At 45.6% G+C, this 12,032-nt stretch overlaps 1 protein-coding gene across 2 annotated transcripts in view; it reads right to left on the minus strand.

The window, feature by feature from the left end:
* The window catches only part of Map3k9 (mitogen-activated protein kinase kinase kinase 9), a 62,731-nt gene that overhangs the window by 47,323 nt on the left and 3,376 nt on the right, over positions 1 to 12,032 (minus strand). For both annotated transcript variants that reach the window (XM_021201608.2, XM_021201607.2), the window contains exon 2: positions 6,477 to 6,890. In XM_021201608.2, coding sequence (XP_021057267.1) covers positions 6,477 to 6,890 — 414 coding nt within the window. The remainder of the gene's footprint in view (positions 1 to 6,476; positions 6,891 to 12,032) is intronic.

Below are 12,032 nucleotides of genomic sequence, written 5' to 3' on the forward strand. Positions count from 1 at the left end.
ATGGCAAGATGCATTCAACAACACGTACCTGCCTGATAGCTCAAGGATGCTACTGGCACTCACATTCCCTCCACTGTCCCAGACCACCTCTAAAACAGATGCCAAATTTAAGTTATCTCTAATAATGATCACTTGTGACCATCTGCAATACTTGTATTAATAAAGCTTAAACCTTCTCGGCCTAAAACTACACAGGTTCCAAAGTAAATCGGTCCTATGTTAACAATCCTAACTTAGTGAGAGGAACAGAGTATAGTTCTACAAGAAAATCACTTCCAGAGTCCTACTGGAGGCTCCGTGTAATTCCTGGGCCTATGGAAGAGACTCTATTTTTCTGATTGCACCAGACAGATGATCTCATGGCTTTGTGTCCACAAGCAACAGTGAACTACATCACAGAGAGAATGAGCTGAAGCACCAAGTTAAGGTTTGAACGTTACCCAGGAGATGTGAAGGAAAGGAGAGAAAGGGGCAGGCTCTTTTCTTATAATCAATCTTGACCTTGAGCGAGGACAAGCCCATAGGTGATTAGAAAATGGTGGTCACTGTTACTTAATGCTTGTTCTATTTATAGAGAATGGGGGGGATGGGACTGGAAGTAGTATCTTTACCTCTCAAGGCAGTAGTAGCTTAAATCTGAAGACAGAGAGGCAAGGGAAAGAGTTTTAAGAGTCCCTGAAATCAGAGTCTCCAATGGGAGCCCAGCAATCCCTCCCACCATCCTGCTCACAAGGCCACCACTGCCCCACCCCCAAGGCAGGCTTTACTAGTGCCTAACTGATGCCCAACACCTAAAACTTCTCCTGGCTCCTCTGTGAAATCTGAAAAGCAGCCTTTGAAGAATGAGACAGAAAAGGAAAGCAAGCAGGGTTCTAGAGCACAAGTCCAAAGAGTTCACTGTCCCCACTGAGGCCCCGTTGGCCTCAGCTCTGCTGGTCACAGTTAAGGACTGAAGTAAAAGAATCCAAAGGGATTGCCAATGGCACCACTTGCCTTCCCAAGCTACAACCTCACATGGGTGTGGGGGTCTCTCCTTCCAGAACCTTCTCACCCCCCACCCACTTTCTAGTCAACTGCTCTTTCCTCCTCAGATCACTTTCTTGAGGAAAAGGTCCCCAGGAAATCCCACAATGCCCCTGTTGAGGCATGCGTCTTGATCATCTTTCTCATTGTACCCACCGCCCTTCTTGTCACCGACTAGCTTTGACTTTAAACTTCTGTGTGAGTTTGGTTTAGTCAAGGTACCTTCTCTCTGCCCCCACAGGGAACTCCTTGAGGGCAGAGGCTAAGCCAGTGCTCCAGCTTACTGTTATATCCTAACACCAGAAGAAAGCCAGGGCCTACAGGTGAGGCTCAGTGGTAAAGTACTACCCAAGGTCCTGGGTTCAGTCTCCAGAGCTACCAAAGCAAAAGAGGGGGGAGACAGGGGGGAGACAGGATGGACTGGGAAGCTGGTAAGCAGGCAGCTCTGTAGAGGAGAGAGTCAGGAAGGACTGGGCCACTCGCCACACTGCTTTCTTCTGCAGTCATGTTTATCTGGTGTGCCACTCACTTCACGCAGCTTTATTTGATTACATACATAGTTTGGCTGCATAAAGTACCTCCCATCAACCAAGCACAATACTCTGGAACATGCCTGGCAGCTACTAGCTAAACTTCAATACAACCTCCTGTGACCAAAAGATACATCCAAGTTTTCTTACTATTTGTATACTTTTTTCCAGTAAAATCATAAAAATCTGGTATTTTCTGACTCCTTAAGAGGGGGTTCAGTATAGCAATGAACCCCAATGAGAGGAACAGAGAGCAGTCCCCAGGCACATGTGTGCAGTGGCACTGAGGCACCTCAGTGTGGATGTGCTCTTTTGCTTTAAGATTTATTATGCATTTGTATGTATTCCGTATGTGCACACACATGTGCATACCACCTACACATAGAGAGAGCAAAGACAAAGTGTACAGAGTCAGTCCCTTTTTTTTTTCCTACCTTTACATGGTAGAACTCAGGTTAGGCTTGGGTCACAAGAATATTTACATGCTAAGCTATCTTGCCTGCATATATATACATTCTTGAGGGAAATACCCTATACAAAGGGTACCTGCCTACCTCTCCAGAAAGACGAGGAGCTGGTCTCTGCACATGACACTTTGCTGAATCCCATATCCACTCCAAGAGAGTGTATGGTTTCTTATTTACTCAGCTACAGGAATTCTGCTTTGTTTGATTTTGTTTTTTTCAAGACACAGTTTCTCTGTGTAGCCCTGGCTGTCCTGGAACTCTCTCTAATAAACTAGGCTGGCCTTGAACTCAGAGATCCACCTGCTTCTGCCTCCCCAAGTGCTGGGATTAAAGGCTTGTGCCACATCACCAGGCATTTGTCCCCATCAGGCAAGTGTGAGGCCACACTGACCCTGTCCAGGGTGCCTGTGTCTTACCTGCTCCGTCTACAGGCAGGAATGTTACCTATCACAAGTACAGGGAAACGCTGGAGTCGAGTCTAGTGCATCAGCCAGCAAACTCTCAGCCATAGAAAGTCCTGCACAAATTCAGGCAGAGACTTTAGCTAATGTCTAGCCCAGGTACACTCCAGGGGGAGGCCACGGAGAAGACAGCTGTTGAGCCCCATGGTGTCAGCTTCCTGAGCTTATGAACCCTAAGTGAAGCAGTATGAAACACACATGAACACAGGACTGTGTGTGTGCGTGCGTGTGCGTGTGTGTGTATGCATGGACTTTGAATTACTTACCAAGTCCCTCATACTGTCAGGCCTGTTTGCATTGTGTAATCTGACTGGCTGCTTCTCTTGCAACTCAAAGTCCATGCATACACCCCGAATCCAGTGTTCATGTGTGTCTCTGTCTCGCTCTGTCTCTGTCTCTCTCTCTGTCTCTCTCTGTCTCTGTCTCTGTCTCTGTCTCTGTGTGTGTGTGTGTGTGTGTGTCTGTCTGTCTGTCTGTCTGTCTCAGAGGACAACCTCTAGGAGTCATTTCTCTCCTTACACCATGTGGGTCCCAGGACTTGAACTCAGATCATCAAGTTTTGTAGCAGTGCCACCACCTGCTGGACCACCTCACCAGCCACACCCTCTAACTTCTTTTTATGGAACTATTTAGTCAACGGTGATTTTGCTGAATGCCTTCATGCCAAACCACCTACCACACAAAATCCTCACACCCATCTACCTACCCCCAAAAGACAAGACATCCTTCAACGAATCCTCCTCCTCCAGTACCTCTGATAACGAGTGGCTGGTCTTCCCCAGTGACACAGACCTACGTTTATAGGCAGTGGCTTTTAACAAGTACAAGAAGCAAAAGCCATTAACTTGAAAAGATGTCTGTCTCCCATCTCAGGGCCTGGCTAACTTCCTTGACGTGATATTAAACAGCTAAGATAAGGGATGTTCCCTATATAAAACCTCCATATTGAAGGCTGCTGGATGCTGCTTCCATAGCCTACGTGCATCTGTGCTAACAGAGCCTGATTATTAGTGGCAACCTTTCTATTTCCAAGCCCCTTCTTCAGCTAGCACATTCTGGCCAATTAACGTAAGAAAGTGGGTTTAACAAGGGCCTCTGGGAAGCTACAGGGCATGGACTCAGCTGAGGGAGGCAGATTTTTTGTGCTTCCGCTTTTCCTCCTCCTTCCGGCCTGTATCTGGATCAAATAATGGATGCCCTTCATGGCTATCTTGGACCAGAGCAGCCAGAGAGGATGGAAGCCAGGTGCTGGAATGATACCAATAAGAAACAGGAGCCTGGAGCTCTGCACACACTGTGCAGCTGCCCTGGAATCCTCAGACTTCTTGTCAAAGGCAAGTGAGGGTGTCTCTCAGTTGCTGTCATTCGGAGTCCAACCTACACCCAATGCCAATTACATACTAGCAAAGACTACTCTACCCCAGACACATGCCACTGTCAGTGATGGCAAGTGACGGAGGCAGGTGACCAAGACAATAAACCATCCTAGTCAGCCACCTTCTCCTGAGACTTCCTAACAATGTGACGGCCACCACACAGACGGCCATATTCTGCTCTTGAGTAGATCAAACTCAGCGACCATACACTTTCTGGTATTCTGCCCTCATGTGAGCATGGCCAAAAATCCAACCCTCTGTAACCCTAGCAAAAGAAAACAGAAGAGTGCCCTGGTGTCTACAAAACAAGCAGTCACAATTCCCAAGATGACAGCAATGAGCACACTGGTGGCATCCCATTTCTGAAAGGACTGCATTGGGGTATAGGGGGTGGGGGACAATGATGGTGCCATCGGCTGAAGCTGCAATCACAATCCCAGGCAAACACCACGCACACAACTCCTACTCACATCTAAGATCTACAGTCTATACCGACATCGGCACGGACAGGGAGTTGCCATGTTATGCCTTGACAAAGTCCACTACATAGAAGCCCACTCCTTCCCTGAGAGCTCTCCACTTTCAAGGACAGGCAGAACCAGAACCCTGGCTTCTGGAAAACGGACATGCAGTCTCCTGGCCTCTTCTGCAAACGGTCTGACTTAGCAAGGCAAGGTCTCCTTCACAAGAGGCTGTACTCACAACAATAATTGTGTAGAAGGTAAAACCTTATACATCTAGCTTCAGATCATGGTCAAAGTTTAAACCTGACCAAAGAACTTGTAAACTTTTACACTTCCATCATCCTGGCCCAGATTTCTCTATGGGACAAATTTTATAGCACTACTGTGCCCTGCCTAGCTCTCTCAGAATGATAAGGATGTAAGAGAAGTTAAAGAGAACCCACTCTCACATTTTCTACCAATGCATCTGCTGCCTCTTATCCCACCACGCAAAGCAGCCTCTGGGCTGAAGTCAGTCATCAAAAGTTTCAACTCAGTTGATGTATTTAAAGAACAAAATCTTGGAGAAGGAATGATAAAAACATAAAATCAGAGCAAAGAGGAAGGGAGAAATGAGACTTTACCTCGCATAACTCACATCTTTCACACTCACCACTGAAATCTATACCTAATTGTTCATATTCTCAGAAAAGGAAGTCTTCTGTTATTAAGGGGGAAGAGAGTACAGACCAAAAGGATAAAGGAAATAAAGGCCATTTTAAAGCAATTGCAAAGTATCTCTCTCTCTCTCTCTCTCCCTCTCCACACACACACACACACACACACACACACACACACACACATTTCTATACACACATGCACACACGCTTCTTAAATGTCTGGTACGATACATACCTGTCCTCAGCTGAGCAGTGGTACATACACCTTTAATGCCAGCACTCCAAAGGGAGAGGCAGGCTGATCTTGAGGTCAGCCTGGTCTACAAAGAAAGTCCTAGGACAGCCAAAGCTACACAGAGAAGAGAAACCCTGTTGAAGAAGAAGAAAAAGAAGGAGGAGGAGGAGGAGGAGGAAGGAGGAAGGAGGAAGGAGGAGGAAGGAGGAAGAAGGAGAAGAAGGAGGAGAAAGAAAGAAAGAAAGAAAGAAAGAAAGAAAGAAAGAAAGAAAGAAAGAAAGAAAGAAAGAGCAAGCAAGCAATTCCCACTCTCACTAAGGAAAAGAATTAAAAATACTTGCCTCTCTTCTTTTGCATTTTCTACAAAAATTCTACTTAGACAATTATAAATGCATTTTGGAAAGCAGACTCAAAACAGCACCCACAGAAATATACGCCACGTTAGGAACAACTCAGATAAAAGTCAAGTTCTGAAGAACAGAATTATGGACTCAAAGTAGACAGATACAGAGAGTAGTCCCAAGGGCCTAGGTCACCCCCCCCCCAAGTCCTTCACCTGAAATAGCCTTCTCTCAGGGTCCTCAAAATAATCTTAAACACATACCTCTAATCACTTGGGTCCTCTCTGCAGTTAGTCTGGACAAGCGAGAGCACCAGGAAGTATAACCCTAGCTGTTCTGCCAGCCCACGTGTAAGACTAGAAGACTCTACCAACTCACCATTTAATTACACCTGACACCGACTTTACAGCCCAGTTTATGGATTCGTGTATTTAATACACAGTTACTCCACCATTCCCTGCAATTACACACTAGTTATAGAATTCATTAATAGCAGCCCTGAGCTAACAGGAGGTCTAAAGCCCTAGGCAGGTCATGCTCTCCATGGGGTCCCAGTTAAACACACAGCCCTTCTCCCAGTGCTCTGTCTCCAGTGAGCTGAGGTGTGGGGGTAAAACGAGAGGCCCACCTCCTCCACTGCTCCAGAAAAGGGCTATCTGCTTTTGGTGATTACACATACATTTCCCACACGTAGGAAATAAATCTATCAGACTCAAACACTGACAACTCTGCCTACCTATGCAGTTCACAATTAACCCAGACCACTCAAGTGTCTCATTCCTCTTTCCCCACATCGCCACTCAACAATGGTCAAACACTTTGATGCAAGGCTCCACCGAGAATCCATGACTACCCCTACCAAAGCCTCAGCCGGAGGCTGTGGCTATTCTTCACAGCCCAGCCCAGTTCTCTATACGTACTGTTGCTGGACTTAAGGTCTCGGTGGATGATGGGTACGATCGCCTCATCATGTAGATAGTTCATCCCTCTGGCGATCTGCACAGCCCAGTTCACCAGGATGTCCGGGGGAATCCTCTTCCCAGACAATACTCTGTTCAGAGGCCCTCCGCGAGCAAACTCCATGACCAAGCAGAGGTTGGGTTCCTTCAGGCACACCCCTCTGAGCGCAATGATGTTCGGGTGCTTCAGCATGGCAAAGAGCTTGGCCTCTTGGCGAACGTTCTCTATGGTCTGGCTGATGTCCTCATCAGGGTCGTGACGAGCTGCCTTCACGGCCACCTCATCGCCTGCCCAGAAAGCACGGTAAACTTTCCCAAAGCCCCCGATGCCGATGATCTCCTCCAGGGTTAGCTCCGCAAAATCAATCTCTAACACTGAAAGGAGAAAGCAGAGCGTCAGCATCCACCTGGAGCACCGTACAACTAAGCATGCTCCCCATGGGCAAACAAGCCCTGGGGGGTAAGCGGGACCTCCCTGCCTCCCCACTGCAAAAGTAAACTCCACAGAAGTCGAGCCTGTGGTGAACTTCATGTGCATTAACTTAGTGATTAGCAAATAGCAAACACACAATGAGTCTTTAAAGTAGATCCTACCCCACTTGAATTCAAGGGAATACTAGGACAACCTTTTTTGAAAACTGCTTAGGTTCATTTGTTCTTGGTAGTGAGAAACAACAACTCAGGGGAAAGCACACACAGAAGCTACAGTCTGTGTGCAAACAGCTTCCACAGAGATATGATCAGCGGGTAAGGAAGGGTGCTAATGCCCTCAGCAGGATGGGCATGGGGTGGGGGATAAGCAGAAAATGGACGTGAGAAGGGCCCTAGAGAAGAGTAGAGGGGAATTTTATCTAACAATGAAAGGGATGGGGTAAAGGACAATCTAGGCAGAGGGAAAGGTGTGAGAAGTGACATGGGCATCAGGGCACATGACACACATGACACCTGAAAGACATCAGGAAGCCCACGGCTGCTGGACTGCATGCACAGGATAAGAGATGAGACTTGTGACCAGATGGTAATAACTTGTGAGCAACTCTGAAGGGCTTAAAGTTACCCTATAAGCAACAGAGGCCATTTATGTGCCCTTTAGAAGGGGAGTTGTGTGATTTAGAAAGGACACCAACTCTGACAGCCATGCAGAATATAATGGAAAGAAAGTCCAGAGCAGTGATTCTCGGCCTTCCCAATGCTATGACCCTTTAATATGGACTAACCCCCAAGCATAAAATTATTTTCACTGCTACTTCATAACTGTAATTTTGTTAGTGTTATGAATTGCAATGCAACTAGCTGTTATGCAGCATATCTGATATGTGACCCCTGTGAAAGGCCATTCAACCCCCAAAGGGATCAAGACTCACAGGTTAAGAACTGCTGGTCTGAAGCAAAGAACTAAGGGACAGGGATACAGCTTAGTCAATAAAGCCTAGCATGCATGAAGCTCAGGGTTTAATCCACAGCACTTCATAAAACAGTATGGTGGTACATGCCAATAATCTTACATTAAGGAGATGGAGACAGACAGGACAATCATAAGTTCAAGGTCAACCTAAGTTCCAAAGCAAGTCTGAGGACAGCCTGCTCTAAATGGAGACCCTGTCTCAAAAGAAAGACCCACTAAGGAGGCCCTTACAGTGATCCAGGCCCACACCACCGCAGAGGTACCTAACATGGAAAGAACTTAGTCAACGTGAAAGGCTTCCGGAACTTGGTTCTACCGGGATCTGGTTCCTAAGAGGTAGAGGGAAGGAGCCTCATGGGAACATCTCTCTCCAGTGCACCTCAGTGCCTCAGGTCAATCCCTGACAGTCACCTCAGCCTTCACTCTGCTGCTGAGAGCAAGAGCCTGAGCCTGAGGTATCTGGTATACCCTCAGCAGCATTTGCAAAAACCACTCACAGAGAGACGACATTGGCTGCCGGTGATTCTCACTCTCAGGCTAGACAGGACGTTAGGAGCACAGTGCTGATTCAGGTGTCTCTCCTAAAGCCCTGCTCTCTGGTCCCTTTTGACTGATTAGATTTAAAGCCAATTTCATAGAGAAACTTCTCCTAACCTCAAGACCAAATGAGGGCAAGCTCCCATCAAACGCCTTTGCAGCTAACTCCAAGACTCACAAAGGTTATCTATCACTCATTCACTGCCTATCACCTGTGACACCATGACAACCACAGAACGGAGATTCTGTCTGCCGCCACCACTGTGCTCACTGTGCCAAATATTTAGTGGAATAATACCTCAGTAAGGCATAAACAAATTTAGATCTGTTTAAAAGGAGTGGGTAGGACTTCTGGAAGAAAGAGTAACATACTATCAGGAAGAGGAAGGAAGGAAGGAAGGAAGGAAGGAAGGAAGGAAGGAAGGAAGGAAGGAAGGAAGGAAGGGAGGGAGCGAGCAGACAGGCAAGCAAACCTAAGAAAACAAAGATGTATTTCTAGATTTTGGCAAGAACAAACTGGATGTCTGCTCCTCCTTCTGGGCCAGCCCCACCATACCCTACTCTTCATTTAGCTCCTGATGGGAGTCACATTTTTGTTCTTGCTTGATTACAGCACTTCCAATCTTCTCTAGGACTGGTCTTTGTTTGTATTTCACAATGGAACTGTCAAACTGTACCAAAGAAACTCTCAGGAAAATTCAGGTGACCTGTCTTCATGTGCACAAGAAGCAGAGTCCATCTTGACCCCCAAAGGTCCATAAGGCTACGTCAGCCCTGGAGGGTGCAGTGCAGCTCAAAGGGCAGCAGGAAAGGTACGCACTTAGTATTTGCAAAGTCCTGGCTCTAGTCCCTGACCCCATGAAATAAAGACGGGCTGCGGGGTGGAGTTATTGTCTCTTGGGCGGGGAGGATCCTCCTGAAGAAAAAAGGACATGGGAGAAGCTGTAGGACGGCAACCAGCACCCACCCTTCTAGTACCTCACCTTTCAGTACCAGAGAGGCTTGAAAGCTAAGGAACTACAAATCCCAGGATCCCTTATGACAAAGGGACACAAAGATTTGCAAAATAGAGATGGAAAATATTGTCTGGCTGCCTCTCCTGGCAAGTATGGCTGTCTGCAACAGCGTGGCACTGCCCAGTCACCAGCTCTGTAGCTGTGCAGCTGAATGCTCCACAGTAAAGTGGGTGCCTATTCTCCAGCCTGCAGACAAAACAGGATGTTCCTGAAGCTGCCATCTTCAACAGCGGCTCCAAAAGCTGAGCCTCATCTGTGAGAACAATGCCAACTTCTCGGTGGCTCAGCTCGGCATTGCCCACAGCGCTCCTCAGAAGGGCCTCTTCTTCAAGCCAACAAGTCTGTAAGCACCCAATTTCCTGTGCTGAATCCATTTCTTACTTAAAATAGCTTCAATGTTTCTGAGTCCTAAAAATGAATCCTAATTACTAACTTTTGCCTGATGTCATCCACATGAATGAGGAAACATGCCCACAGTAAAGAGAAATTAGAAACCCCTTTGAAAAATACAGGTCTACTTGGTCTTTGGAGGCAAGGAATGTTCTTTTTACTTTTTTCTACCAGCCCTTACATGGATGAAAAGCTCTGTACCTCTTCAATGAATTGTTTTGGTCACCCTATTTCTTCAGCGAAGTCTTTGAATTATTTAACTATAATATTTCTTATACTTACTCTCTATTTCTCAGCTCTGAAGCATAGTGGTCAACACACAGTAGGGCTCCAATGTTTACCTAACTGCCTGAGGTTGTAGAAGGCACTGCAGGGACTCTGGTCTCGGTGCTGAAAAGGACAGCTCCTTCAGCAGCAGCTGTCCAGAGACAAAGGCTTGGAGCAGAAGGGAAAGTGGTGACTTTCTCGGTGGAGAAGCTATGATCTCAGCTTTTTCCTGCTAAGAAACATATCTAAGCCGGCCGACAAGACAGCTTTACCATAGGCAGAACAACCTGGAAGGGGGAGCAACAACTTTCTTTTTCTCTCCTTTGGATGGGCTTGCAGGGACTAGACTTTCGGCCGCAATGCAGAAAGCACCCAGCTCTCCTGTCCCGTCCTTCTCCGCTCCACACAAGACCTGGTTTTAAGCAAGAATCAGGTCAACTTTGCATGCAGCACATTTTCTGAAAATGTTTCTGTGGTAGGCTACTTCCAGGAATATCAACAACAAAACCTTATTTCTTGTTGGAGTCAAGACATTATTTCTGCCAGACTGTATGCTTGGGGCATATAATTATATGCACAGGACCATCCTGAGGGCTTGGGGACAAGGGAATGATTTACTTTGTTCATTTCAAAGTGTTCTATAAAGACCCAGGTGTGTGATACACAGCTGTAAGCCCAGCACTCAGGAGGTAGATGCAGGAGCATTACAAGTTCAATGACAGCTTAGGCTGCACTGAGTTCCTGTTTCAAAAAGCAAAATAAATTAATAAAATACCTAGGCTAGGGAGATGGTTCAATGGATAAGAGAGCCTGCTGTGCATGCCTGAGGACCTGATTTTAGATCCCCAGCACCCACAGGAAAAGTCTGACATGGCCAAAAGACCTGTAATCTCAGTGCTAGGGTAGGGGACAGAGATGGGAGGATCACTGGGATCTTGCTGAAAATCCCCAGATTCAGTGAGAGACCTTCGCAAGGTGACAGGACAGAGATCATTAGAGGACACCCAGCATCCTCCACGCACACATCCATCTGTTCAAACAATGTACACACACGCCATGCATATATATGTGAGTAAGTACAAGACATATACACACACCATTCATCTATATATGAATATTACAAACACATGTACATACACACCATTCATATATATGAAAAAGCACAAATACATGTACATATATCATTCATATATATGAATATGAACAAATACATGTACACATACTATATAATATATATAAATAAAAGCATAACATGAATATACCATTCATATATATATGTATATATATATATATGAATATGTACAAACACATGGACACACATACCATTCACATATATATGAATATGCACAAATATATGGATACACATCATTCATATATATACATACATATGTATGTATATATATATATATACATATATACATAAATATATATATATATATATATATGCACAAACACACAAGCCTTAGGCATATCTAAAAATACATCCTTACATTTGTAAGGAATTCAGGAAAATCAAATGTAAATTAAGTGACCTTAATTCTGTGTTGCAAATAGACTAACACTAGAGTAGACAAACATGTTAAGAGTTATGTATCCCCATGGGTGACTAACTAGGGCTTTACATTTTTCACCTTGTATTACAAAGGTGAAACCAAGGATGAGATATGAGAGGGCACCCAGGTTATATAGATTTGTCATCCATGGACAGCCAACCCCTGGTCCTACGGTGGGGGTTAAAAGTAGAATGTAAAATAGCTTAGGTATCATGAGTATATTTTTTTCTTTAACAAAAGATTAATTTTCCCTTCTATTTTGAATAAAGCTTGAAGCAAAATTTTTATGTGGGGGCTGGAGAGATAGCTCAGCAGGTAAGAGCACTGACTGATCTTCTGAAGGTCCTGA

Source organism: Mus pahari, chromosome 7 (assembly GCF_900095145.1).
Source record: "Mus pahari chromosome 7, PAHARI_EIJ_v1.1, whole genome shotgun sequence".
Lineage (NCBI taxonomy): Eukaryota > Metazoa > Chordata > Mammalia > Rodentia > Muridae > Mus > Mus pahari.